Genomic DNA, 26080 nt, shown 5'->3' on the forward strand with positions numbered 1-26080 from the left:
CGGTTCTGAACTCAAACGCGACAAGTTCATCGAACCAATCAGCAGCGCTGCTAATGTGATTGACAGAGGGGAGGAGCCAACCAGCTACGAGTAAAAACAGTTTCTCGTGATATGCGCGTCAATCAAAACGACTCTTAACATGACAAACAGCAGTGTCAAAACTATCGTATTTTGCCTCTACGATATCGTAGATCGTACAGATCCCAAAACTATGGTATAAATACGATAATTATCGTATATCTGGCAACACCCAACTCCCTGCAGCACAGATTGGCCAAGCAATGTAGCGGGATCACCTGCAGCCAATGATCGCCAAGCGGGGCGTGTCTACGCGAATCAGCCTGTCTTGTGTCTTGACGTCCCCTCACACTGACTCACCGAACAACTAGGGTTCGGTGAGACACAGGTTAAGAAACACTGAGCGCGTCAAAGTTGACTGGGATAACGGCTAACTGTCGCTTTGTACCAGTAAACCAGCAAACATTATATAAGATGTTCCTGCTTCCCAATAATGGTAATAGGAAGGTAGTGGAGAGTGACACAGGTGACGCGTGTGAGGCACAAGTAACACAACTACGTGCACGTCAAACAGCAGTGAAGTATGGGGTGCCAAATGTAAAAGTAGCACCTATAACCAGTTTTCTCACATTTAACTAAATGACACAACATGTTTTCTCACATTTAGTTAAATGTGCAAAAGTCTAAATGTAAATGTTAAATATAAATATAAATGTTAAATGTTAAATGTAAATGTTAAATGTAAATGTTAAATGTTAAATGTTAAATGTTAAATGTTAAATGTAAATGTTAAATGTAAATGTTAAATGTTTGCCGAGTGTAAACTGAATATTCATGAATGGGCAAGTAGACTCCATCCCTACCCTCAAACAGCGCTGGTCTCAAATCAGAGACGCGAACTCAAACACGTCAAACAGTACGCATAGCTCCGCCCACATCTGACTCTGGATCGGTGCACCAAAATACTGGAGAGAAGCCTGAAGTCGAAGCCATCATGGCCGCCAGCTCCGACTCCCTCCCGTTGGGGGAGATTGAACGGGCTGTAACGGCAGGTGTGCGGGCTGAGGCTCCGCTTCAAACTGCCGTTCTGTCGTAAACACCATTAATGAGGAGTCAAGTAGGTTTAAAAAGAATATTTCTGTGGCGCCGGTGGAGAATTAGTTGGCTAACTATACTAGCTAGCCGAAGTTACGTCCAGGCTAAAAACAAAAGTTTCCAGATCAGATGTGGGCGGGGTTTGCGCGCACTGTTTGAGGTGATTGAGTTCGCGTCTCTGATCTGAGACCAGCGCTGTTTGAGGGTAGGGATGGAGTCTACTTGCCCATTCATGAATATTCAGTTTTACACTCGGCCAACATTTAACATTTACATTTAACATTTACATTTAACATTTAACATTTACATTTAACATTTAACATTTAACATTTACATTTAACATTTACATTTACATTTAACATTTACATTTACATTTACATTTAACATTTACATTTAACATTTACATTTAACATTTAACATTTACATTTACATTTAACATTTAACATTTACATTTAACATTTAACATTTACATTTAACATTTACATTTAACATTTACATTTAACATTTACATTTAGACTTTTGCACATTTAACTAAATGTGAGAAAACATGTTGTGTCATTTAGTTAAATGTGAGAAAACTAGTTATGGGTGCTCCTTTTACATTTGGCACCCCATAGTGAAGAGGAGTTCCACTGCACAGACCTGAACTTCATTTAACGTTGCTGGTTTCATGTTTACTGCTTTACCTCCATGAAGTGTACTGACGCTGTTTCTAGGGGGGCTCTTCATCCTTCGCTCCCTGGAGCCAAAGCTGTTGTTTTCACCTCTGTGCTCCAGCTGATGCTCCAGCAAGTTGTGATGAACAGATCAGAACCTCGTCACACACGTGTTTTCGCTGTGTGTGGTTTTGGTTCTGACATGTCGGCTCAGCGCCATTTGGGCCAATGAACGTGATATGTCTTTCACGCTTCAGCTTGAGAACTGCGCTACAACGTCAGACAGAACGAGTCTCCTGCAGTCAGAGTAAAACAATCATAGCCTTTATTTTATGTGTGACACTAGAATGAAATAACATACCAGCACTAATGAAACGTGTTGTACTTAAGACCCGGCCCGACAGTCTGGACGGCTCCACCTGAGGACCCAAGTTCATCTCAAACCTCTGCAGCATTTTCTACCGACTGAACCTGAATGCAGCGTCAGCAGTGGTTCTCTGCCGTGCGCCTCTTCTTCTTCCTCTGGACCTGCTCTGGTCGGGACCGGCACACGCCCTGGCCCGAGTGTCTGCGGCCGGCGGCGCTGCAGGACAGCCCCTCCCTGCAGGGGCAGCGCCCCAGCTTCCTGTCCCCCTTGTTGGCGCCGCGCAGCTGACAGGCCTCTCCCTCGCTGGGAACGCGCAGACACACCTTACGGCTCAGGTAGCGAGCGCAGCACAGGCCGGATGCGCAGTCCCTGGACCGGACGCAGGTCGACATCTCCACAGCTGAAGCAGACACAGAGTCAAGTTCTCAGCCCTGGGTCAAAGCCTTCAGTCAGATCGCTCAGTACCGCTACAGCTGTGTTCAACAGCAATGCACTCTGGGAGTTGTAGGCTTTCCTGAACTCACCTTTGGTCCTGTTGAAGCTGGTGCTGTCTCTCTGCTCTCTGTGATTGTGCACCTGTCTGTCCTGGGCTGAAGGCCTCCTCTGGGCTCGGTTACTGCAGGCCCCCCTCTGCTAGACAGACAGGCAGGCAGGCAGGCAGACAGACAGACAGACAGAGAGACAGACAGGCAGGCAGAAAGACAGACAGACAGACAGACAGGCAGGCAGAAAGACAGACAGGCAGGCAGGCAGAAAGACAGATAGGCAGAAAGACAGACAGACAGACAGACAGACAGACAGACAGGAAGACGTATATACAGACAGACAGACAGGAAGACGTATATATAGACAGGCAGGCAGACAGACGGATATACAGACAGGCAGAAAGACAGACAGACAGACAGACAGACAGACAGACAGACAGACAGACAGACAGGAAAATTGATAGGCAGGCAGGCAGACACATAGACAGACAGAGACAGAAAGACAGACCAGCAGGCAGGAAGATGGATATACAGACAGGCAGACAGACACATTTTAACATGCTGCTCATTCTCATAGCTCTACTCAACTATTGGTGTAGTATTAGTGTAGTGTCTATAGCATTGGTGTGGTATTGGTGCAGTATTGTTGTAGTACTGATGCAGTACACAGTGGTGGGCTCTGAGCCGTCTGTGTCTCCAGCTTCTCTGACCTGAGGGACGTCACACTCAGCTGTGCTGCAGGCAGGCGTTGGCCTTCGGTTGGAGTTCATCTCCGTTCGGTGCCGGGTGGCCCGCTCCCCCTGGTAACCATGGGAACGATTCTGATAACAGGTGAGATTGACGTTACTTGTACTCTGCTTAGAGTCTGTCAGTACTATGTCTGGAGGTCACTAGTGACTACTGTTGACCAGACTACTACATGTATTACTCCCACTCATCCGTCTCCCACAACAGGTTAACCACGGGCTGCTGCTGGTGATGAACGATGATGCTGCAGTTTTGGTATCAGTACTGTCTTCTGCTAATCCTTGTATTGTATCGTGTACTGCTAGTATTACTACTACCAGAAGGGTACCAGTGTGTGGTACTCTACTATCTGCTTGAGGAACCGTTTCTCTGTGTGGAGGTTGTTTGTGCCTCAGGAGGTCTTTGTAGAATAGGAAGCTGCTCTTTCTACTGCTTTAATAGATGGAGATATTCATGAAACATGCTGCTTCCTCTCTTACCAGCTGCTTGGAGCTCTGCTGCACCGTCTCTTTGGACGACCTGATGGTGTTGGAGTCCAGAGCCAGACCGCAAACCACAGACGCACACAGGACGCTTCTCCAGGCCCACGTCATGTCATCAATGAGTCAGTCGTCCACGGTTCGATCTGCAGCTTCACCCTCGATCCAGTGGCGAAGAAGCGCTTGAAGTCCTTCTGGTTGCTTGAGTAGCTGTGTGAGAGGAGCTGGAGCGTTGCAGTCCGGCGATGGTGAAGCAAACCTACACTTGTCAGCGCGTCTGTGCTGCTGCTGGCTTCAGGTGCTGCTCTTATATTCCTCCCCTCCCCTCTGATCTGTCCTCTTTCACCTGCTTTTCCTCTGAAGTCTTGAAGGTGCATTTGAAGCTCGACCGCATCAGTCGGCGGAGACAGCGGCGTCTTGGTTTCCTTCCTGGAAGCCCTGTGGCCTCAGGTGAGGCAGGACGTTTGATACATGACACCACCAGAGATTAGAACACACCTGGAGCCAGTGTGAGGGGCTGCAGTGTGTGCGCCGTACTTCATGTGGTTGGAAGCGCTGGGCTCATTAGAGCAGAGCTGTGTGTCAGGCGGCGGATGTGTGAGTGTTTACAGGTGATTAAAGCTAATTAACACGAGCTCTGCTCAGGCTCTGTTCCAGTAAACAGACGTTAAGATGAGAAGCATGGCTTCCGTTTCCGTTTCATCAGGTATTAAGCTAAAGTATTAGGACTTACAACTAAACCGCGTCACTGCAGTGGATCCGCGGCCACGTTATCAGGATAAAAGGAGAGGTTTCTCTCTATATCTGTCTTTCATCTTAGCCACTCAACCAGCAGGCCTGGTTCTGCTGTTACACTACCTGAAAGCAGCCTCCATTTATGTGGCGAAGCTAAAATCCCCATTATTACCAACTGTCATTGATGGTCATCTGTAATAGGCACCAGTTACGTTCATCAGTTACCAGTCATATCATAAAATATAATGAAAGTGAAAATTAGTAACAGCTGATTTGAGTCGCTGAGTTCTTCACTAACTGCTGAACCCAGCACTGAAACCAGCTGACTTGACCCGTCCGGAACCTCAGTGAGGACGACAGCTGCTCCGTACATCGTCTTCTCACTGGATCATAGCCTGACTTTAACGCTAATGCCTCCAGATGTGATCACAGCTGGATGCTTCATTCTTACCACTGTGATGAACTCCAGTCACACTCCTGATACTTCAGGCTGACATGAGTGATGGAGGCTCCTGTAGAACAGAGCCCATCATGCTGCGTGTGATTAACTTTGTGTCTCTTCTCTCCTCTACCTGTTCCTGCTACCGTTGGACTCAGAACTGAGGCTCCTCCCTGTGTTTCCTCTGACGTGGCACTGAGAGGCAGCCTGGAACCAGAAACCACAGATTTCAGCTGCTCCTCCTTTCGGCCCATTCTGTCACGCGTCGCCACAGTAAAAGATAGTTAATTTGGCAAGTTTTTACGCCAGGTTTACACAGGGATTGAAGCCACAACCTGCGCGTCAGGAGCCCAAAGCGCTAACCGTGGCCAGGGCCCGATCACTTCAGCTGCTCGACAGGCGTAAAGCAAGACAATGATAATTTAGGTTTCACAGATCTTTTTTGAACTGAGTCTTGGTGGTTGTTTGTTCGCGTGCAGACTGGACAAACAGCCGCGTGCGATAAGGTCTGCAGCCTGCAGGTCTTTCCAGGCTTCAATAAAAGGACAGCAGATGCTCACAATTACACAGGTCAGAGGACGGCTGGGCGTGCGTCCGCTTTATCTGAGGAAGCATCAGCCTCCTCCCCCTGCGTGCACCCCCCGGTCTCACATAAAGACGCCGTCGGCGCACGGAGGAAGAGCAGCAGCGGCGCGGCGTCGTCCAGGTAGGACTCACAACACGTCTGGAGTGTGAAATAGTGCGTGTGTGTGTGCGTGTATGTGTGTGTGTCTAAATCAGCAGCAGCAGATGACACACACTTACAAAACAAATCTGGAAACACAAATGTTTGCTGTGTCTCATGCTTCAGTTTTTTTACTCAGTAACAAAGAAACCAGAAACCAAATCAGACAGTAAAAAATGTGTTTAGCGTAAAAATCATTAACATTCATAAACTGAGTCTCTGGAAGGTTTTTGTGACCAAAGACCAACGTCATCCTTGGTCTAACGTCTGGAGTGTGTGGTGCTGCTTATCAAAGATGAGCTGTGATATGAAGCAACTCAAAGATGGAGGCAGCTGGAAGCAGACGCTCATCTCCACCAAACCTTCTTGTTTCCTGCGTGGGTCAGAACCTCGGCTGCTTCCATGGCCTGGCTCCATCAGGGTCGAGGGTCTCCCAGACTGGTCCTGGTGGTGGTGTGTGTGGCTCTGCTGCTGGACAACATGTTGCTCACTGTGGTCGGTGAGTAAACGCCCCCAGATCCGGACCTGGAGCTGAACTGGTCCAGGCTCTGCAGCAATTTGGATTTGTCAGAACATTTCCAGGGTCACTGATGCTGCTGCTGACGTCTAGTAGCAGAAACCACAGCTTCAGGTTCTAATGCAGTCAACGGATCAGAGGAACCATCACAGAGTGAGGCAGGTCCAATGTAAACCTGAAGGTCGGCGCTGTCGGCAGCTGTTAGATTCCCGCGCCTCGACCTTTAAAGCCTGCGGTCTCAGATCAGTGCTGTCTCCTCTGCTCAGCTGATCCGTTTGTCCAGGTCCCAGTTACAGCTGGAGACAGGTCTCTTTGGTCCGGACCCGTCCAGACACACTGATACCGTGTGGCCTCCTTCTCCCCCAGTGCCCATTGTCCCGACCTTCCTCTACTCCATGGAGCATCCCAGTCCGGAGCCCCAGGCCCAGCCGGTGCCGTCCTCCTCCCCCCGCTCAAATGCCACCTTTGGCCTACAGGAGGTCCAGACGGAGCCCACGGGCCCGAGTGGCCTGGCCATAGAGCAGCGGGTCAACAGAACCGAAGTGAGCCGAGCCCATCCTCCCCTCGCTTTCACTGGTGCCTTAACGCTGTTTTGTTCCTTCCTATGTGTGATGGGCTCCAAAATTACCGTTTGTCTGCTTTTGTTGTTTCTTTCCTCCTCCTCTTCTTCTGTCCTCCATCCTATTCTCTTCTCCTTCTGTCCCCTGTCCTTTGCCTCCCTCCACCTATTCTTTCCCCTTTCCTCCTCCTCCCTTCTCCTCTTCTCTCCTCCCTCTTCATCTGCGGTCCTCTGTCCTCCTCCTTCTTCCTCCTCTACTTCTCTCCTCCTCTCCCTCCTCTTCTTTCCCCCTCCTGCCTCCCCCCTTCTCGCCTCCTTCCTCTTCTCTCCCCTCCTCTCTCCTCTCCTCCCCTCCCTCCTCTTCTTTCCCCCTCCTGCCTCCCCCCTTCTCGCCTCCTTCCTCACTCTCCTCCTCTCCTCCTCCCCTCCCTCCTCTTCTTTTCCTTCCTCCTGCCTCCCCCCTTCTCGCCTCCTTCCTCTCCTCTCCCCTCCTCTCTCCTCTCCTCCCCTCCCTCCTCTTCTTTCCTCCTCCTGCCTCCCCCCTTCTCGCCTCCTTCCTCTACCCTCCTCTCCTCCCCTCCCTCCTCTTCTGTCCTCCTCCTGTCTCCCCCCCCTTTCTCCCCCCTCTCTCCTCCTCCTCCTCTCTCTCTCCTCCCCTCCCTCCTCTTCTTTCCCCCTCCTGCCTCCCCCCTTCTCGCCTCCTTCCTCTTCTCTCCTCTCTCTTCCTCTCCCTCCTCTTCTTTCCCCCTCCTGCCTCCCCCCTTCTCGCCTCCTTCCTCTTCTCTCCCCTCCTCTCTCCTCTCCTCCCCTCCCTCCTCTTCTTTCCTCCTCCTGCCTCCCCCCTTCTCTCCTCCTTCCTCTCCGTTCCTCGGTCCTCCTCCCCTCCCCTCTCTTCTTTCTCTCTTCTCCTCCTCCTTTCTCCTCCTTCTCTCCTCCTTCCTCCCTCTCCTCTCTCCTCCCCCTCCCTCCTCTTCTTTCCTCCTCCTTCCCCCTCCTCCTCCTTCTTCCTCCTTCCTCTCTCCTCTCTCCTCCTCTCCCTCCTCTTCTTTCCTCCTCCTGCCTCCCCCCTTCTCGCCTCCTTCCTTTACCCTCCTCTCGTCTCCCCCCCCTCCTCTTCTTTCCTCCTCCTGCCTCCCCCCTTCTCGCCTCCTTCCTCTGCTCTCTCTCCTCCCCTCCCTCCTCTTCTTTCCTCCTTCCTGCCTCCCCCCTTCTCGCCTCCTTCCTCACTCTCCTCTCTCCTCCCCTCCCTCCTCTTCTTTCCTCCTCCTGCCTCCCCCCTTCTCGCCTCCTTCCTCTCCTCTCCTCTCCTCTCCTCTCCTCTCCTCTCCTCTCCTCTCCTCTCCTCTCCTCTCCTCTCCTCTCCTCTCCTCTCCTCTCCTCTCCTCTCCTCTCCTCTCTTCTTCTTTCCTCCTGCTGCCTCCCTCCTCCTCTCCTCTCCTCTCCTCTCCTCTCCTCTCCTCTCCTCTCCTCTCCTCTCCTCTCCTCTCCTCTCCTCTCCTCTCCTCCTCTTCTTTCCTCCTCCTGCCTCCCCCTTTCTCACCTCCTTCCTCACTCTCCTCTCTCCTCCCCTCCCTCCTCTTCTTTCCTCCTCCTGCCTCCCCCTTTCTCCCTCCTTCCTCACTCTCCTCTCTCCTCCCCTTCCCTCCTCTTCTTTCCTCCTCCTGCCCCCCCCTTCTCGCCTCCTTCCTCCTCTGTCCTCCCGCAGGACTCCTCCTGCCTTCAGGACAGTGTGTTTCTGGAGCAGGAGAACGTTCGTGTGGGTTTGTTGTTTGCGTCTAAAGCTGTGGTCCAGCTGCTGGTGAACCCGTTTGTGGGTCCGCTCACTAACAGGTAGGTTGATTTGTGGCCGAGCTCGGCTCACGTGGGATCTGGTACCATGGTTGTCTGTGTGTGTGCAGGGTGGGCTATCACATCCCCATGTTTGCTGGCTTCGTCATCATGTTCGTGTCGACCATCAGTAAGCGGCGCACACGGACGCACGGTGGCCCGGCCGGGTCCGGCCCGTCTCTAACCGGGCTTGTGTTTCAGTGTTTGCCTTCTCAGGAACCTACGCGCTGCTGTTCCTGGCTCGCTCTCTGCAGGGAATCGGCTCGTCCTTCTCCTCGGTGGCAGGTCCGTCTCGGCCCCGCAGGTTCTGGGACCCGGTGCGGACGGAGCTGACGGTGCTTTGCTGTGTGCAGGTCTGGGCATGTTGGCCAGCGTCTACACGGACGACGAGCAGCGGGGCGTGGCCATGGGGGTGGCGCTGGGAGGCCTGGCCATGGGCGTGCTGGGTGAGACGCGCTGTCACGCGCTGTCACGCGCTCAGTGTCACGCGTGTCACGTTGTGTTGTTGCTCGCGTTGCAGTTGGAGCCCCGTTTGGCAGCGTGATGTACGACTTTGTGGGGAAGAGCGCCCCCTTCCTTATCCTGGCCTTCTTGGCCGTGTTTGATGGAGGTAATCTCAGAGCGGCTGCTCCTCCTCGTGCCGTCGTTCCACCGTGGTTTCGTACTGAAGTACTGATCCTGGTGTTTCTGCATTCCAGCGTTACAGCTGTGCATCCTGCAGCCGTCAAAGATTTCTCCTGAAGTGAGTCCTCTGAATAAACAGCTCTGAATCCTTCATGGCTGAAGACATGCTATATAAATATGACAAGGACAACCAGTTTCATTGATGTTTCATTAAATGTTTTAACTTTAGCTGTTAAGTGGCTGCGTCAGATCACCTTCATCACAAACCTAAAAGCTTCTGCTGATTGGTTGAAGTCCTCTAATTTTGTTCGTTGTGTAAATGATGTAAAAGACGACTTGACATGAGGTTAAGTGAGGAGCTCCACAGGATCAGATGATCCTGATCTTATAGTCTGACCTCAATTGCTTCAGCCTCTTTGGCTGTAAAATGAACACTTGCTCAGTCACATTAAAGTGAAGAACAAACAGACTGTGGCCAGGTTAAGTCTCTCATCTGCTTTGATGATGCCGTCTTTGTTTCAGAGTGTGGAGGGGACTCCGTTGCTGACGCTTCTCAAGGATCCGTACATCCTCATCAGTGCAGGTAAGAACCGATGTGTGTTACCCGCCGATCGTCACTCGTTTTTGAGGAATTTGCACGTGACTTTACTCCAACACTGAACTGATAGACACCAGCGTCCCTTCTGCTACTGTGTGAAGGCTCCTGTGTGGGATTACAGCAGGTTGTGAGGCCTAAACGTCCTGTGTATTTAAGTATTACGCTCACATTCAGGCCTGTTTAGGTTCCAGGAGCCACTGTATCATGAGCTCTGATCACACAGGTTGTTTACACTATTTACGTAATAGTGTAATTGTTTGTGCATGTTTTTCTGCAGGGTCCTTGTGTTTTGCCAACATGGGCGTCGCTATCCTGGAGCCGACGCTGCCCATCTGGATGATGCAGACCATGTGCTCCCCCAGATGGCAGCTGGGTACGATCCACTTAGACAGGCGCTAGCGGGCGTGAGGGCGAGGCCTGGCATTCTGTCCACTTTTAAGAACTTGATATTAGACGTTAACCCTCAGGCTCTGCTCACATTGGTCGGCTGCTCTGAGCACACGCGCTGCCTCCTTGTTGCAGGCATGGCCTTCCTCCCTGCCAGCGTGTCCTACCTGATAGGAACCAACCTGTTTGGAGTCTTGGCTAATAAGATGGGACGGTCAGTGTGTGTGTGCGCGTTTGTGTGCGTGTGCGTCGGTGTGTGTATGCGTTTGTGTGTGTGTGCGTGCGTATGTGTGTGTAAGTGCGTGTGTGTTCGTGTGTGTGCGTGCGTGCGTGTGTGTGCGTATGCGTGCGTGTGTGTGTGTGCGTGCGTGCGTGTGTGTGCATGTGTGTGCATGTGTGTGTGTGTGTACGTGCGTGTGTGTGTGTGTGTGTGTGCGTGTTTGTGTGTGCGTGCGTGTGTGTGCGTATGCGTGCGTGTGTGTGTGTGTGCATGTGTGTGCATGTGTGTGTGTGTACGTGCGTGTGTGTGTGTGCGTGTTTGTGTGTGCGTGCGTGTGTGTGTGTATGTGCACATGTGTGAACATGCATGCGTGTGTGTGTGCGCGAGTGAGCGCGTGCGTGTGTGTGTGTACGTGCGTGTGTGCGCGAGTGAGCGCATGCGTGTGTGTGTACGTGCGCGTGTGTGTGTGTTTGTGTGTGTGCGTGCGTGTGTGTGTGCGCGAGTGAGCGCGTGCGTGTGTGTGTGTACGTGCGTGTGCGTGTGTGTGTGTGTGCGTGTTTGTGTGTGCGTGCGTGTGCATGCGTGTGTGTGCGTGCGTGTGTGTGTGTGTGCATGTGTGTGCATGTGTGTGTGTGTGTACGTGCGTGTGTGTGTGTGTGTGTGTGTGCGTGTTTGTGTGTGCGTGCGTGTGTGTGTGTACGTGCGTGTGTGTGTGTGTGCGTGTTGTGTGTGTGCGTGCGTGTGTGTGTGTATGTGCACATGTGTGAGCATGCATGCGTGTGTGTGTGCGCGAGTGAGCGCGTGCGTGTGTGTGTGTACGTGCGTGTGTGTGTGTGTTTGTGTGTGTGCGTGCGTGCGTGTGTGTGTGTGTGTGCGCGAGTGAGCGCGTGCGTGTGTGTGTGTACGTGCGTGTGTGTGTGTGTGTGTGCGTGTTTGTGTGTGCGTGCGTGTGCATGCGTGTGTGCGTGCGTGCGTGTGTGTGTGTGTGCATGTGTGTGCATGTGTGTGTGTGTGTACGTGCGTGTGTGTGTGTGTGTGTGCGTGTTTGTGTGTGCATGCGTGTGTGTGTGTACGTGCGTGTGTGTGTGTGTGCGTGTTTGTGTGTGTGTGCGTGCGTGTGTGTGTGTATGTGCACATGTGTGAGCATGCATGCGTGTGTGTGTGCGCGAGTGAGCGCGTGCGTGTGTGTGTGTACGTGCGTGTGTGTGTGTGTTTGTGTGTGTGCGTGCGTGCGTGCGTGTGTGTGTGTGCGCGAGTGAGCGCGGGCGTGTGTGTGTGTGTGTGTGTGTGTGGTGAACCTGCAGGGCTCTGACAGCATCTCTCTCTGCAGGTGGCTCTGCTCCATGTTGGGGATGTTCATTGTTGGTGTCAGTCTGTTGTGTGTAAGTACGACCTGATCACTTAGCGTAAGTAACACAACTATGTGCACAACTTGTTTGTAGCTCATTTTGGAGGGTGGAGCTGTGGTGACACTGCCAAATAAACGTCTAGTTTCGATTCTCTCCATCTTCATCGTCACGTGTTGTTTGCTGGGGTTCGTCAGGTTCCATTTGCCACCAGCATTTACGGCCTGATTGGACCAAACGGGGGTCTTGGTTTCGCTATAGGTGAGTAACGGCAGACACACAAGCTCAGCGACTGGCGTGGTACTGATGGGCTGTTGGTGTCAGGCATGGTGGACTCGTCCATGATGGCCATCATGGGTTACCTGGTGGACATCCGCCACGCCTCCGTCTACGGCAGCGTCTACGCCATCGCCGACGTGGCCTTGTGTTTGGGCTTCGCTATCGGTAACGCTCACACGTCACTTCAACACCTGTTGTGTACTTTTTATTCAGTTCAATATGCTGTTTTGTTGGGTGGTGCGGTGGGTGACCTGTCCAGGCCGTAGCCAGTGACCCCACGTACGCGTTATGGAAAATGGATCACACGCAGCTTGTTGTGCGAGTCGCCTGCTACAGTTTCTTTAATTCAGCACATTCTGAGCTTGTGGATTCACAGCATTCAGGGAATCCAGTCATTCCTCCATGTCCCCTTGGTGTCAGTGGAACTTTCTCCTATTTAGATAAATTAATGACCAGTAAAAACATGCTCAGGTATCCATGGCAACCACAGGTGAAGTGTGAACTTCACAATACAGGACCAAATGAGGGGAAGTGTTGACAGCAGCATCTCTTCGTTGTTCCAGGGCCGTCCACAGGGGGCGCTCTGGTCCAGGCCGTGGGTTTTCCCTTTCTCATGGTTATGATCGGGGTCATTAACATTGTCTATGCTCCGCTCTGCTTCCTGTTACGAAACCCTGCTGTGCGAGAGGAGAAGATGGTAGGTGGTGATGTCACAGCTGATGTTTCCTGTCTGTTTATTATATTGTGTGACTGGGATGCTGAAAACTAACATGTGTTACACTGGATCTAAAGTGGACGCTAACATATGTGACTAATATTAGTGAGTTCAGGACGTTAGCATAAGACCCAGAAGGCAGACAGGCAGGCAGGCAGGAAGATAGACAGGCAGAAAGAAGGGCAGGCAGGCAGGCAGAAAGACAGGCAGGCAGGCAGAAAGACAGACAGACAGACAGGCAGGCAGAAAGACAGGCAGGCAGGAAGACAGACAATCAGACAGGCAGGCAGAAAGACAGATAGAAAAACAGGCAGGCAGACAGACAGACAGACAGAAAGACAGGCAGGCAGACAGACAGACAGGCAGGCAGACACACAGGTATGTTTATTATATTGTGTGACTGGGATGCTGAAAACTAACATGTGTTACACTGGATCTAAAGTGGACGCTAACATATGTGACTAATATTAGTGAGTTCAGGACGTTAGCCTAAGACCCAGAAGGCAGACAGACAGGCAGGCAGGAAGGTAGACAGGCAGAAAGAAGGGCAGGCAGGCAAGCAGAAAGACAGGCAGGCAGGCAGAAAGAGAGACAGACAGACAGGCAGGCAAAAACAGGCAGGCAGGCAGACAGGCAGGCAGGCAGGCAGGCAGGCAGGCAGGCAGGCAGGCAGAAAGACAGGCAGGTAGGCAGGCAGGCAGGCAGACAGACAGACAGACGGGCAGGCAGAAAGACAGGCAGGCAGGCAGACAGGCAGAAAGACAGGCAGGCAGGAAGACAGACAATCAGACAGGCAGGCAGAAAGACAGACAGAAAAACAGGCATGCAGACAGACAGACAGACAGAAAGAAAGAAAGGCAGGCAGAAAGAGAGACAGACAGACAGGCAGGCAGAAAGACAGGCAGGCAGGCAGACAGGCAGGCAGGCAGGCAGGCAGGCAGAAAAGCAGGCATACAGGAACCACCTGATGTGTGTTGCAGGCAATCGTCGACCAGGAGTGTGTGATGCACAGGAAAAGCTACAACACACACAATCAGAGATGCAACTTTCCTCTGAGCGACTACAGCGAAGAGGAGGAAACAGAGGAGTGACACATGCTGCACATCACGGTTCACCTACACCCCAGACGTCCTGTCATCAGTCGGAGAGGATCAACACTCACAGGCGTTTACTGTTCCTGAGGCGGAAGCTTCCCTCATTTAAACTCAAAGCACTTCCCTGACTGACCCACTGCAGGCCGGTCGGCTCTGGGCTCATGAGAAGGTTGACTTGTAGTTCTCTGTGTTGTCAGCATAATTTGATGTAACCTACTACTAATAGTTAATGTCTGAGTGATGTGTCAATGGAAATAAACAACATTTAGCAGTTAATCACCTTTCTAATGATGGATTTTGGGTATTGTAGTACTTAAAGCCACCTGACAAAATGACCCTGAACATGCTTTCTGTACCTTCATGTGCTGTTTCATTGAATAAAGTTAACATTTACTTTCAAACTATGAACCATTTAATGATTTTAAGGGAATGTGAAACTAATTAAAAATATTTTATTTAAGTTTGAAAAACTCGTCTTAATCATTATTCATTAATTCTTAAGCCTTTCACATGTGTAAGCATCAAATGCTGCTGTAACCTGGACTACACCTCATTAGCTGTGTGTGTTTGCAGCTGTGCTCACACTGAGCTCATTGTTCATGCTTCTTATCTGCCCTTTAATTTCCCGGGCTGTTTTTTCTTTTTCAGGAAAAATGACAGCAGGACAAATGAAGCATTGACAGATAGAAAGGTAAACAGGAAGTGAATAGTTCCCTCATGAGGAAGCCAGGGAACCTCAAACACTGATATATTAGTATTATCTGACAATGTAAAAATGACAGTAACCTCAACATAAACTTCAGCTAAAATGAACCTTTAACCCTCGGCTGATGTAACTGTGACGAACTTATATGAACACTACTGTCTCCATCGTTCTCTCCTCTTGATGCATTGATCGTGGGTTCTCTCTCGTCGGAGACAATAACTCACAGAGTAAGTGGTCTTAACTCGCTCCTTTATTGAGCGCTCAAACATGTATCACTGAATTACACTGCACATTCTCGTTCCCAGCTTTAGCCTTCCTGCCTCTCCTTCACTTCTCCCACTCTCCTATTTTCCAACCCACTTCCTCCTATGTAACCCCGCGATATCACCTGTCGCTAATACTTTTAAAAAGGTGCAGACACATATTGACATTTACCTGCTACAAAATACTCCCTAACCCCACAAGAAATGTCCTCATTTCTATAACATAGACAACGGACTTAAAACCTTCCGTTTTGATAAAGCTTATAGCTCTCTCTCTCTCTCTCTCTCTCTCTCTCTCTCTCGCTCTCTCTCTCCTCTACTCTGTCCTCACCTACAGGTATCATTGGACTCAAAGTTTGGTGTCTGTGATGGGCAGCTGCGGATCCAAGCATCCTCCCTGTGTTCAGTCGCTCTGCAGTGGAAACCTACCTGGACCCGCTGCAGTCCATCTACCGACACGGCATAGGAGTAGACGACGCCATCATCTTCCTCCTACATCAAGCTCTTTCTCACCTGGAGAAGCCCAGCAGCTCTGTCAGGATCATGTTCTTTGATTTCTCCAGTGCCTTCAACACCATCCAGCTGGTGCTTCTTAACACAGGAGGCTGGTGTGGACCTCCATCTGATGGAGTGGATCATGGACTACCTCACCTATGGTGCCAGTGTAACCATCCTCTGATCAATGCAGGTATGACAAAAAATGTGTCTATCTATACCTATACAGTTATCAAATAGTTTATGGTTGGTGGTTTTTTTCATCATTCATCTGTTTTTGTTTGTCATGTATCAGTTTTATGTGTTGACATGTTGCTTAGACTGAGTGTGGTTTATGGATGTCTCTGCCTGGCCCTCCCTGGATCCTCTACTAGGTCAGCAGCTGTGTCTCCCTTTGTCTCTTGACGGTTATTGCTCCTTCTCGCTGGCTTCATCACATTACATCACGCCTTGAAGCAGAGTTCCTTGAAGCAGTTAAACCGCTGCTCCATTAATGTGACTAGTTCAAATTTAGCTTTGACAGAAAATGAAAATCTGGGCTCTGAATGGCATTTTGTGATCAACCTACACACACACTTAAAGGTAGGATATGCACTAATCTATGTGCAGCCATCAAAGCTCTAATGTGGTTGTGTCTGTGTGAACGAGTTGAAGGTAGTGAGTTACTGAGGCTGATTTATGATATTAAACTGCTTCTTTTAATTTGCTGTTAATATAATCACAAACGACTAAAGTGTGCGTCTGATGTTCATGGTTACGCACTTTGACATCTCATGTCAGTAAAACATTTTATTAATGTTATATTTCTGGAATAAAACTTGAACTGAATTAAAAAAATATTAATAACAATTTAGTATAAAAAGAACAATGGTTCTAATAACCGTTCAGAATGTGTAAAACTTTAGGGAGACTCACACATCAAATACAAACAAATATAAATATTTGTATATATCGTATTTAACTGAACAGCAGAAATCACACGTGATCCTTTGTAAGTTTGGCTCTCAACAGGAACCTTCGACGGTAGGAACCCTTCAGTAGAGGTTGTTTTCTGTCGGAGGTTATTCCCTCCGGACAGAGCGTCCGTAGGTTCCTATCGCAGAGTCTGAAGCCAGTTTTAAGCAGGAGGTGGAGTTCGTGTGTTTTCTTCGCAGAAGGAGGCTGATTCCAGGTCAGTTATACTGCGGATCCGATTCATTAACCGAATCTGAACTGCATCCAGAACCGGGGATCAACGAATGTAGTCTTTTGTAAACTAGTTGCACTTTGCATTTGATTAGTTTTTTCTGTAGAGCAGTAGGCGCTCGAGTTCGTTCCGTATTCGTCCATACGGATCTTTATGGATGGTCCTTTTCGTCCTTTTTGTCATAAATAATTAAGGTCTGGTTTCCTTTTTGCGGAAAAGTAGTTAGTTAATTGTTCTGGCTGGACCCAGAATTCTGGGGTAGGAAAGCGCTGAACCAGACAATAACATTGCAAAGAAGTGGCACGTAAATATGGTGATGAAGACGTTCCATGTCTCTGAGTGGTTAAAAAAAATATGGGTTTAAACATTGATGTAGAGGTGAGGTCATAGTGTAGGACTAGATAAGTCTAACTTCTTTCTACTCTGTTCAAGCATGTACTAGGTAAATTGAAAGCTGAAATGCATTTGTGTGAAATTATGTGTGTTGTTATATCAACTGCTTTTACTTGTACAACATGTACAAAACAACAGCAACAACAATAATAATAATAATGTTGCGTTTTGGATAAAATAAATGCACCATGTAAACATTTTAATTACTTTCTGCTTTAAAAGTCTCACTTATTGCCCAAATAAGCTTTACGTTTTTCTCAACCAGCTGCCAGGTCAAAGTTTTAGTTTAGAACTGTTTAGTTTATTGTTCTTGTTTATCCTTCACAGCTCAGGCTTCGTAGCGAGCAGCATCACTCCAGTTTGTTTGTGATTCATTCATACGGATCCTTATGGATCATTTATTCGTTCATTTGTCATGTGACCGCTACCAAGCTGTTAAACAACAATAGCAGGGAAGGTGCAGGACATAAGTCACGTTAATGTGGTGTGCATTCACTAGGTTTTCACATGATTTAAATTGCTTGGGGCATTTTGTGATTATAATTTGTCCGGTGAAGCAAACCCTGTTGTTTTCAGTATATAGTATTTGAGAACTGCGATTATTACAGCACCACTTGCTGTAAATGAAAGAATGACTCGAAATGATCGTTGACTTTAAAGATCCGAGTGAGTTGAAAGAATCAAACTTCCCATCTCTACTGCTGATGACTAACTGCTTCCATCTCTCTTCTCCATACCAGGATGGAGCTCTCTTCTTCACTACTTGACCTTCATCTCTCCTCCTCCTCAGAGAGGTCCTGCCCCTCTGTCCCTCTTCCTCCAATCGCAGAGCTCCTCTCACAGCTGCAGAAGGAGCTCATTACTTCCTCCTCAATCTCTGAAACAAATGCTCTGATTGGTCGTGTGGAGCTGCTCTTTCGAACAGCAGATCCTAATTGGCTATTCTCATCAGCTAAAGCTGAGCTCCAGGAGACATACCAATCTCTCATCAGTGCTCTAATTGGCTGTGCAGCTCTACCTCTTTGCCAGGATGATTGTAACTCCCTGCCAGCGACTGCCTATCAGAGCATCCCGAGCCGAGCTGTCCTGGTGTGCTCTGCCCTCAGAGTGCTGATGGGAACTCTGGGTCACTGGGAGGGTTCAGGAGGGCCCGGGCTGGGTCATACGGGTCTGCTGCTGACTGTAGTACCATCCGTGTGTATATTTGCTGTCACGCATCTCCAGGTGCATCCTCTGCTATTAATGCCACTATATTTTATGTCTAGTACTACATGTGTAACTTCTGAAATGTTACTGTTGTCAGGATGAGCTGTGGACCAATGCCTCCTCCAGAGCTGCAGCACAGAGTCTCCAGGTGGAGCTTTTGAGAGCGGGGGGCTGGAGGGACACCAGCCACCTCCTGATGGGGGATGAAGTTCTAGGAGGAGTCCTGGACATCCTGCAGCCTCAACTCACCAAGTGAGAATATGACTAAGAAGAATGTACAAAGTCCCAGTACAACATGTACTGATAATATTAAGTTGTTACCACAAATATGATTCATCATGCTTCCAAAGCCAATATTTGTAAACGGTTTCACCAAAGCGTGAAGTTCACAAACATCTATGTTGGTTCTAACAAGCATTGTCATTCTGTTGCTGATACCTGATGTGCGTTTGTGTTGCAGAGCTTCGTGGCAGCGCTGTGAAGCAGTGAAGCTGGTTTTTGTCTGGATTCTTCTGCAGGTCAGAGGCTTCACATGCCAGTGGTTCTGTACTGGTTGTTTCTTTACTGGTTCTGTCTCTTTCGGTTTTGTGCAGGTGACTCGCCCATCTCTTTCCCCCCATCTGCCGCGCCTCCTTCCTCCCTCCCTGATCCTCAGTGATCACTTCAGACCAGAGAATTGCATTCTGGGAGTTCGCTGTCTGCATCACATTGTGCTGAACACGGTAAAAGCGCCTCAAACCCAAACTGCGTTGAAACGGGTCTCTTGTCTCCTTGTGTAATCGAACAGCTGGACTCACATTCACCTAGAAACCACACAGAACCAAGCTAATGGTCTCACTCAACACAGAACCAAGCTAAAGGTCTCACTCGATCATCTTCTGTAAGAAGTCTGTTTCTGTAAGGTGTTTTGATGTTTGAGTTGCTGTTTTCTTTGTCATCTGCATAAATAAACACAAACACAGGCCAGGCTAAACTGGAGCTGCAGCTGCTTCGTTTCCTAATATTTGATGATTCTTGACTGTTTTTGATAGGTGTGGATAATGATGATGATGTCTGTCTTTAGGCAGCTGCAGACCTGCGTCAGTTCAACAGAGCAGAGGTTCTGTACCACGCTCTGTTCAAACACCTGTACACTGCAGAGGCTGCTGTCATACAGGTGACACACACCTTCTGTCAAAAACATCCATTCATTCATTGTACAGTATGTAGCTTTTTATTAAATTTATAGCCTTCGTTTGTGTGCAGCTGGTTCTGTCCTGTCTTTTGGACCTGTTGCTGGTGTTGGAAAAAGCCCCTTCGTCCTCTACGCGCCTGAAGCCCTGTCGCCATGACGACGTGCTGCATCTGGTCCTTACACACATGGAGGTGGAGCAGAAGGTGGCACTACGACGTGTCTATGCATCTGCCCTGACGCGTTACGTGAGCAGGTGAGTTTAATCTAATAAACAAGGACAATACACAGCAAACATGATGCTCTGCACCACATTTAGCTATTAGCTTTTTTCTTTCTGCAGTCCTTGGGCAGGTCATACTAACCACAACAAACCATAACAAGCACCAGACACTAATCTGTATCTCATACAGTCACACACAGGCCTAAAGTATATAAACACGTCCAATCAGTCAGAACACAGTGGACAGAAAAATACAAAACACTGATCTCAGTGTGAATCAATGCATCATTGATTGTCATTGTAGCTTGTTGCTATTTTTTGTCTTTGTAGTTTATGTCAAATTTACCTTTTTATGCTTTGTTTTTTATGTTTTCTCTAGACATAGACCATCGTTAAATTATTTTTGCACATTTTGGCTAATTTTTATAACACAACTTGCTTTTTAGCGGTGAAGTTTACCTTTTAACTGTTTTGCAAAAGGGTGGGGAAAATGTGACTATCCAATGAGAACATGTTCACACATTTGTAAGTGTTTGTATGTGTCGTATGCTCTGCTGGAATGCTAATGATGACTGAGTGGAACCAAGTTTAAAACGGGTCAAAGCAGGGGGTAGAGCAGCAATATTTGATTTTCTAAAAAGGAATCACATTTCAGAATAAAAGATTATGTTATCAAAATTAAAAAAATTATCTATTCAATATATAACAATGAAAGAAATCCTTTTATTTGTATTTATCACAATTATTACAGTGACAATAAAATTGGTCCTTGCATTTACCCCATCCCTTGGGAGCAGTGGGCTCTCAATACTTTCAAAGAACGTTCAAAAAGAGTCTTAGCAGCCTGAGACCAGCAGGTTAGACAGTGTTGTAAAAGGGAAAACGTCATGGCATGAAGGAAAGCCTTTGGTGCTTCTGAATAATTGAGTTTCGAATATATCTAAAATTTACAATATTCAATTTAAAATCCATTCATTTTATCACTTTGTTAACATTATTGATAATTTGTCCTTGAGCACTAAGTTGTGGACTCACAATTGTTTTTTTTCCAAAATACATTGTCACAGTTTTCTTTGTATTTAATGTTAAACATGATTTTTCTCATCATTGGGCAGGTTTATTAAGTGCTACTTTGCTTATCAGTCACTTCTGCCATGTTTCCCCAATGGGTATACATGGCCATGTCATCGGCATACATTTGTATTTCAACATCTGTATAAACAGAGGGTAGGTCATTATTATAGATGAAGAACAGCAGTGGTCCTAAAATTGAACCTTGTGGAATTCCTAATGTGCGAGGTTTTAAAAGAAAAATGTTATTCATACAAACACAATATGAAACACACTGTTCAGCGATAGAAGACAAGTTGAATGTGCTTTCAGAGTGACTGACAATTTTGTGGGCTTTGAAAAAAACAGAGTAGTTTATAGTATCAAATGCTTGACCTCCTGTGTCCAATCCTGAAAACATGCTGTCTCAGTTGAGTAGCTGTTCCTAAAACCAAATTGCATTGGTTGGAATAAATAATAAAGAATAATAATTATTAAACTTTATTGATCCCACATTGGGGAAATTCTCAGCATTTGTATCCATCCCCTGGGGGAGCAGTGGGGAGTCACAGTGTGGCCCTCTGGGAGCTAGTCTAAAGTGTCTTGGTCAAGGACAGACCTCGTACCAAAGGCAGGACTCAAACCTGGGACCTTCTCCTGAAAGAAAGAACAGCGGCAAAATACTCAACTTTGTCCGGAACTTCAAGCTTCCCCCAAGAAAAAAGGAGGAAAACCAAGCCTTTACAAGAAAACATCCGTAAACGAGCATTTAGTGGAGGAGAAGGGCGCAAAATCACGATCTCAACTAGGGCGCCAACTTGGCCAGGGCCGGCCCTGGGTCACTGGATGATACAATGGACGAAGTGACAGTGAGAGGAGAGAATCTTTGCTGAGTGTAGTTTGATGTGTTTCAGAGACCTGGCTGCATGACGTCATCCCAGACTCCAGCGTTAACATTAACGGGTTTAGTGCCGTGTGCTTTGACAGACAGTGGAGACCAGGAAGAAGGGGGGGGGGGGGGCGTTTTTATTAACAATGAATGGTTCCATTCTTGTGCCGGTTAAAGAGCAGATTGTAGCCCTGATATTGAACTGCTGGCTGTGGGCCTCCGTCCATATTATTTACCCCTCCGCGAACGCTGCCGCGGCGTGTGACGTCATTCAGACAGCCGTCTCCGACCTGCAGTCCAGACATCCTGACGCTTTCTTTATGGTCTCCGGTAACTTTAATCACATCAGCCTCGACACGTCACTTCCTACTTTCACCCAGCTTGTGAGCTGTCCCACCAGAGGTGAGAAGACACTGGACCTGATGTGCGCTAATGTTAAGGATGTCTACTCTTCCACTGCCCTTCCCCCCTCTGGCAAAGTCTGATCACAATCTGATTCATCTGCTGCCACAACACACACCTCAGGTTCAAAGGCAGCCGCCACCATTAAAACTGTTAAAGGTGGACAGATGAGGACCGCGTTGCTCTGCAGAGCTGCTTTGAAGACACTGACTGGGAGGCTCTCTGTGAACCTCATGGGGAGGACATTGATAGACTGCATGTGGAGTGTGGAAACAGATCAGTGTGTTAACATGTGAAGAGAGGAGTTGGTCTCAAAGTGTTTTTAACGCTTCATGAAATCGCCCTGTTCCTCTGGACTGGACAACCGGGGTGGTTGTCCCTCTTCACAAGAAGGGGGACAGGAGAGTGTGTTCCAACTATAGGGTGATCACACTTCTCAGCCTCCCTGGGAAAGTCTATACCAGGGTACTGGAGAGCAGAATTCAGCCGATAGTCAAACCTCGGATACAGGAGGAACAATGTGGTTTTCGGCCTGGTCGTGGAACGCTGGACCAGCTTTATACCCTCAGCAGGGTGCTTGAGGGTTTGTGGGAGTTTGCCCAACCAGTCTACATGTGCTTTGTGGATCTGGAGAAGGCATTCGACCGCGTCCCTCGTGACATCCTGTGGGGGGTGCTCCGGGAGTATGGAGTCCAGGGCCCTTTGCTAAGGGCTGTTCAGTCTCTGTACAACCGGAGCAGGAGCTTGGTTCGCATTGCCAGCAATAAGTCAGACCTGTTCCTGGTGCATGTTGGACTTCGGCAGGGCTGCCCTTTGTCACCGGTTCTGTTCATTATTTTTATGGACAGAATTTCTAGGTGCAGCCAGGGGCTGGAGGGGGTCTAGTTTGGGGACCACAGGATAGCATCTCTGCTTTTTGCAGATGATGTTGTCCTGTTGGCTTCATCTGGCCAGGACCTCCAGCGTGCGCTGGGGCGGTTTGCAGCTGAGTGTGAAGCGGCTGGGATGAGAATCAGTTCCTCCAAATCTGAGGCCATGGTTCTCGACCGGAAAAAGGTGGTTTGCTCTCACCAGGTTGGAGGAGAGTTCCTGCTCCAAGTGGAGGAGTTCAAGTATCTTGGGGTCTTGTTCACGAGTGAGGGAAGGAAGGAGCGTAAGTTTGACAGACGGATCGGTGAGCTTCCTCCGCAGGGTGGCTGGGCGCTCCCTTAGAGATAAGGTGAGGAGCTCTGTCACCCGGGAGGAGCTCGGAGTAGAGTCGCTGCTCCTCCGCATCGAGAGGAGCCAGCTGAGGTGGCTTGGGCATCTAGTTCGGATGCCTCCTGGACGCCTCCCTGGGGAGGTGTTCCGGGCATGTCCCACCGGTAGGAGGCCCCGAGGAAGACCCAGGACTCGCTGGAGAGACTACGTCTCTCGGCTGGCCTGGGAACGTCTTGGGGTCCCACCGGAAGAGCTGGAGGAAGTGTCTGGGGAGAGGGAAGTCTGGAACTCTCTGCTCAGACTGCTGCCCCCGCGACCCGGCCCCGGGTAAGCAGATGAAAATGGATGGATGGATGAAATAGTTGTCTTTATTTGTGGTCCGTGTCCTGCAGGATGGGCGTAGCCGTGTGCAGACACCTGCGGCGAGTAGAGCGAGTGGTTCTGGGATACCTGGAGGTCAGAGACCCGCCTGAAGAGATGTGTCGTCTGAAGATGCTGGAGGTGCTGCAACAAACCACCAGAGCTGCATGGCCACGGTGTGAACTCCTCTGTGGTACTCCTCATGTGGCCCGTGCCGGATCCAGCCATTTAATCCTTGTTGGGCCTGTCTCTGTAGGATGGAGTGCCGCCTCGGCGCGCTGCTGTGCTGCTTGATGAAGATGTTGGTTGACGTTTCTTCGGACTCTGAGCTCAATGCGTCAGTCAGACACAAGCTGATTGATGAGGCCGTGCTGTGCATCAAACTGCTGGACGTAGCATCACATAGAAAAATCCAGGTGTGTAATCATTTGTGTAGTTTGTGTGATAGATGAGAACTTTTTCAGCAGCTTATGATGCATATCTCCGTCTCAGTCTCTCCTCCGGCAGGTTGAAAGCGGCTGCTGCAGCTCTGAAGTGCTTGGTTGCCTAGCAACTGTAAGTGTGGCAACAGAGAGGTGATGCAACACAGCTGGAACACTTTGATGCAGGACCTTATCTGAACAGAGACGCTGACTCGTGCTTGGACTCACTGGTTCCTACTGAACACTGTGGATGAGGGACAGTTTTAACAAAGTGTTTATTTAAAGACAAATACAGTATGAACATCACCAATATGATGTTGAGTTGGCTTCAGATCAATGTGACCTGCTGTAAAGTTTCTGACTGATCTGAAGGTTGTCAGCTAAAGAACATAGGAAGATAACATTTGCACAGCAGAACCTTTGAAATGTTGATTAAAGCAGTCATTTTATTAGGAACTGTAAAACTTTTCGTTTACTGTGTGATCTGGTTGTTTTATGTGAGCACTCACGATCCTCCTGGAAAAAAACAATCGTGCCTCTGCTTTAACTGGTTCAACAACCGTTGGCATATGGCAGCTGATGATTTGACTTTTGACAACTTTGGAGCAGTCACAGAATTTATAGGTAGAACAGTTTTGCTGCACTTTCTGTCCGCCATTGTGAAGACAGGAATGGTCAATATTGTCTATTGACATTTGTGACTGTAGCGAAGCTCAGATGCTCTGAATCCAGCTCATCAGTGAGTCCAGCTGGTCCAGTCCACTATAAACTCGGCTCGGCCTCTGTCAGGCTCTGCTGCTGGTTCGAGACGAGTCTTCAAAGGTGACACACAAGTTTAATCAGAATCATGAAATCAAATCATCCTGCAAAAGGTGTGTTGCTAAACCACCAATGCTCCAGTCAGGGAATAAAGTCCAGATTGTACCTTGAGTTTGTGCTCGTGTCATCTCAGTTCATCTGCCTGCAGCTTGGCCTTCCACTCGTCCTGAAATGCATCAGACATCAGAATTGCTTGACGCTCAGCTCATTGATTAGCTGCTAAATATTAGTTGTTATTTTTTGAACCCTTACCTCAAACCAGCTGTGGACACAAAGCACTACGTCAGCCTGCTCACAGCTGCAAACTGTCTAGGGGTGTGTTCCAGGAAGCAGGGTTGATTAACCCAGAACAAAACACCTGATAAGAGTTAGGTCAATGTACCTCCTGTCGGTAACACAGAGTTAACGCACGTGCAAGGCGTATATATAAAGACATTGTCAATGGATCGCCGAATTCACGAGTCACCATGGAAATCCGAAGCGACACTATAATGGTAGCGTATTTCAACGGCGGAGTTGGAGGTTTTAATGCCGAGAATGAAGAATTTAATTTCATAACTTCCACATCGTTTTGTACTATTAATTCCATGAGATTCGAATAATATTAGATAATAGTAATATTCTTTAAAAGGTGTAATTCTGGAGAAAGAGGATCTCTGTCCCAAGTCAAAATGAAACACAAAATCCTACAAAAAGGTAAGCTTTGATTACACAATTACAGGATCTATATCTTGCATATGCTACAATGTTGTAGTACTCTGTTGACTTTATTTCACTTTGATCTTATGGGTTGCATTGTCTTGCAGTCACTGATGGATTGATTATATTATTGGACTCTCCAGAAAGCACACAGTCTGGGACATTGTGTGAAGCAATGTAAATAATATTCCATTTTATTTTTCAGGACATGAACAAATAATGGGTACTTTGCTGCAGAAACCTTAATAAAAGTGATTCTGACAAATCATGTGTCTTATGTGGTCTACTTGGTTCACTGCTGGATCCTCTTGGTCCTCTTCAGCAGGACAAGGAGGGTGGCTTGCTCGCTATTGTGGCAATGTTGTAAAGGACAACACAAGCCACTATATTGTCACATGCCCTCTCTGGACTGACCCTGAGGCCAAGCAGACACTGAAACCTCGCCTTCAGGATGCCTGTGGTCGTCTCCACTTTGGCTGTGTTCTGCTGTCGGCTCGGTTGAACCGTGTCTGTGGTTCAGGCTCAGGTTCAGGGTAGGGTTCCATCAAATAGGGCAGACGAGGAGATTATATAGCCCACTTTCGATCAACTCGGGTTTTGACAGCTCTAGGTCAAAGGTCACTTGATCTTTTCACCCGTGAACTTGCCATGTCAGCGTGCACTCTGACTTTCGGGGTTAAACATC

The 26080-nt window shown here is 48.5% G+C and overlaps 3 protein-coding genes across 7 annotated transcripts; 2 read left to right on the top strand and 1 right to left on the bottom strand.

Annotated features, from left to right (window-relative positions):
- Window positions 1-2252: 2252 nt before the first annotated feature.
- LOC114863019 (dickkopf-related protein 4-like) lies at window positions 2253-3989 on the bottom strand. The gene is made up of 4 exons (XM_029163832.3): window positions 3848-3989; window positions 3332-3442; window positions 2661-2766; window positions 2253-2536 (listed from the first exon to the last, which is right to left on the bottom strand). Exons 1-4 carry the CDS (start codon window positions 3959-3961, stop codon window positions 2253-2255), a joined length of 615 nt encoding a protein of 204 aa, XP_029019665.1. The 5' UTR covers window positions 3962-3989.
- A 103-nt stretch (window positions 3990-4092) lies between these two features.
- On the top strand, window positions 4093-14081 carry LOC114862886 (chromaffin granule amine transporter). Of its 2 annotated transcripts, XM_041072415.2 has the most exons (18): window positions 4093-4297; window positions 5592-5727; window positions 6132-6244; window positions 6629-6804; window positions 8527-8651; window positions 8720-8778; window positions 8850-8933; window positions 9002-9094; window positions 9169-9258; window positions 9347-9390; window positions 9795-9855; window positions 10148-10243; window positions 10393-10471; window positions 11808-11859; window positions 12021-12084; window positions 12148-12267; window positions 12666-12799; window positions 13798-14081. In XM_041072415.2, the coding sequence occupies exons 1-18, from the start codon at window positions 4093-4095 to the stop codon at window positions 13906-13908; spliced, it is 1842 nt and encodes a 613-aa protein (XP_040928349.1). In that variant the 3' UTR covers window positions 13909-14081. The 2 variants fall into 2 exon arrangements, with proteins under 2 accessions (XP_040928349.1, XP_055367853.1); XM_055511878.1 differs by lacking the exon at window positions 12666-12799.
- A 2305-nt stretch (window positions 14082-16386) lies between these two features.
- tti2 (TELO2 interacting protein 2) lies at window positions 16387-24807 on the top strand. Of its 4 annotated transcripts, XM_029163679.3 has the most exons (10): window positions 16387-16546; window positions 17695-18178; window positions 18258-18412; window positions 18621-18678; window positions 18754-18882; window positions 19224-19316; window positions 19406-19587; window positions 23488-23631; window positions 23712-23871; window positions 23948-24807. In XM_029163679.3, exons 2-10 carry the CDS (start codon window positions 17696-17698, stop codon window positions 24032-24034), a joined length of 1491 nt encoding a protein of 496 aa, XP_029019512.1. In that variant the 5' UTR covers window positions 16387-16546; window position 17695; the 3' UTR covers window positions 24035-24807. The 4 variants fall into 4 exon arrangements, with proteins under 4 accessions (XP_029019512.1, XP_040928362.1, XP_040928364.1 ...); XM_041072428.2 differs by having other exon boundaries at window positions 18621-18882; XM_041072430.2 differs by lacking the exon at window positions 16387-16546 and adding an exon at window positions 16578-16755 and having other exon boundaries at window positions 18621-18882.
- The last annotated feature ends 1273 nt before the right edge of the window (window positions 24808-26080 follow it).

The sequence above is a fragment of the Betta splendens genome, chromosome 9 (assembly GCF_900634795.4).
Source record: "Betta splendens chromosome 9, fBetSpl5.4, whole genome shotgun sequence".
Classification (NCBI taxonomy): Eukaryota; Metazoa; Chordata; class Actinopteri; order Anabantiformes; family Osphronemidae; genus Betta; species Betta splendens.

What these genes read in the sequence shown, in the direction of transcription:
- LOC114863019 (XM_029163832.3), bottom strand. Translation starts at nt 3,961, where the DNA reads ATGACGTGGGCCTGGAGAAGCGTCCTGTGTGCGTCTGTGGTTTGCGGT. An exon ending in AGCAGAGCTCCAAGCAGCTG is followed by an intron (nt 3,443 to 3,847) that starts GTAAGAGAGGAA and finishes ACCTGTTATCAG; the next exon opens with AATCGTTCCCATGGTTACCA. An exon ending in CAGCTTCAACAGGACCAAAG is followed by an intron (nt 2,537 to 2,660) that starts GTGAGTTCAGGA and finishes TGTCTGCTTCAG; the next exon opens with CTGTGGAGATGTCGACCTGC.
- LOC114862886 (XM_041072415.2), top strand. Translation starts at nt 4,093, where the DNA reads ATGGTGAAGCAAACCTACACTTGTCAGCGCGTCTGTGCTGCTGCTGGC. An exon ending in CCTGGCCATGGGCGTGCTGG is followed by an intron (nt 9,095 to 9,168) that starts GTGAGACGCGCT and finishes CTCGCGTTGCAG; the next exon opens with TTGGAGCCCCGTTTGGCAGC. An exon ending in TTGGCTAATAAGATGGGACG is followed by an intron (nt 10,472 to 11,807) that starts GTCAGTGTGTGT and finishes CTCTCTCTGCAG; the next exon opens with GTGGCTCTGCTCCATGTTGG.
- tti2 (XM_041072428.2), top strand. Translation starts at nt 17,696, where the DNA reads ATGGAGCTCTCTTCTTCACTACTTGACCTTCATCTCTCCTCCTCCTCA. An exon ending in TTGCTGTCACGCATCTCCAG is followed by an intron (nt 18,179 to 18,257) that starts GTGCATCCTCTG and finishes TACTGTTGTCAG; the next exon opens with GATGAGCTGTGGACCAATGC. An exon ending in CAGAGGCTGCTGTCATACAG is followed by an intron (nt 19,317 to 19,405) that starts GTGACACACACC and finishes GTTTGTGTGCAG; the next exon opens with CTGGTTCTGTCCTGTCTTTT.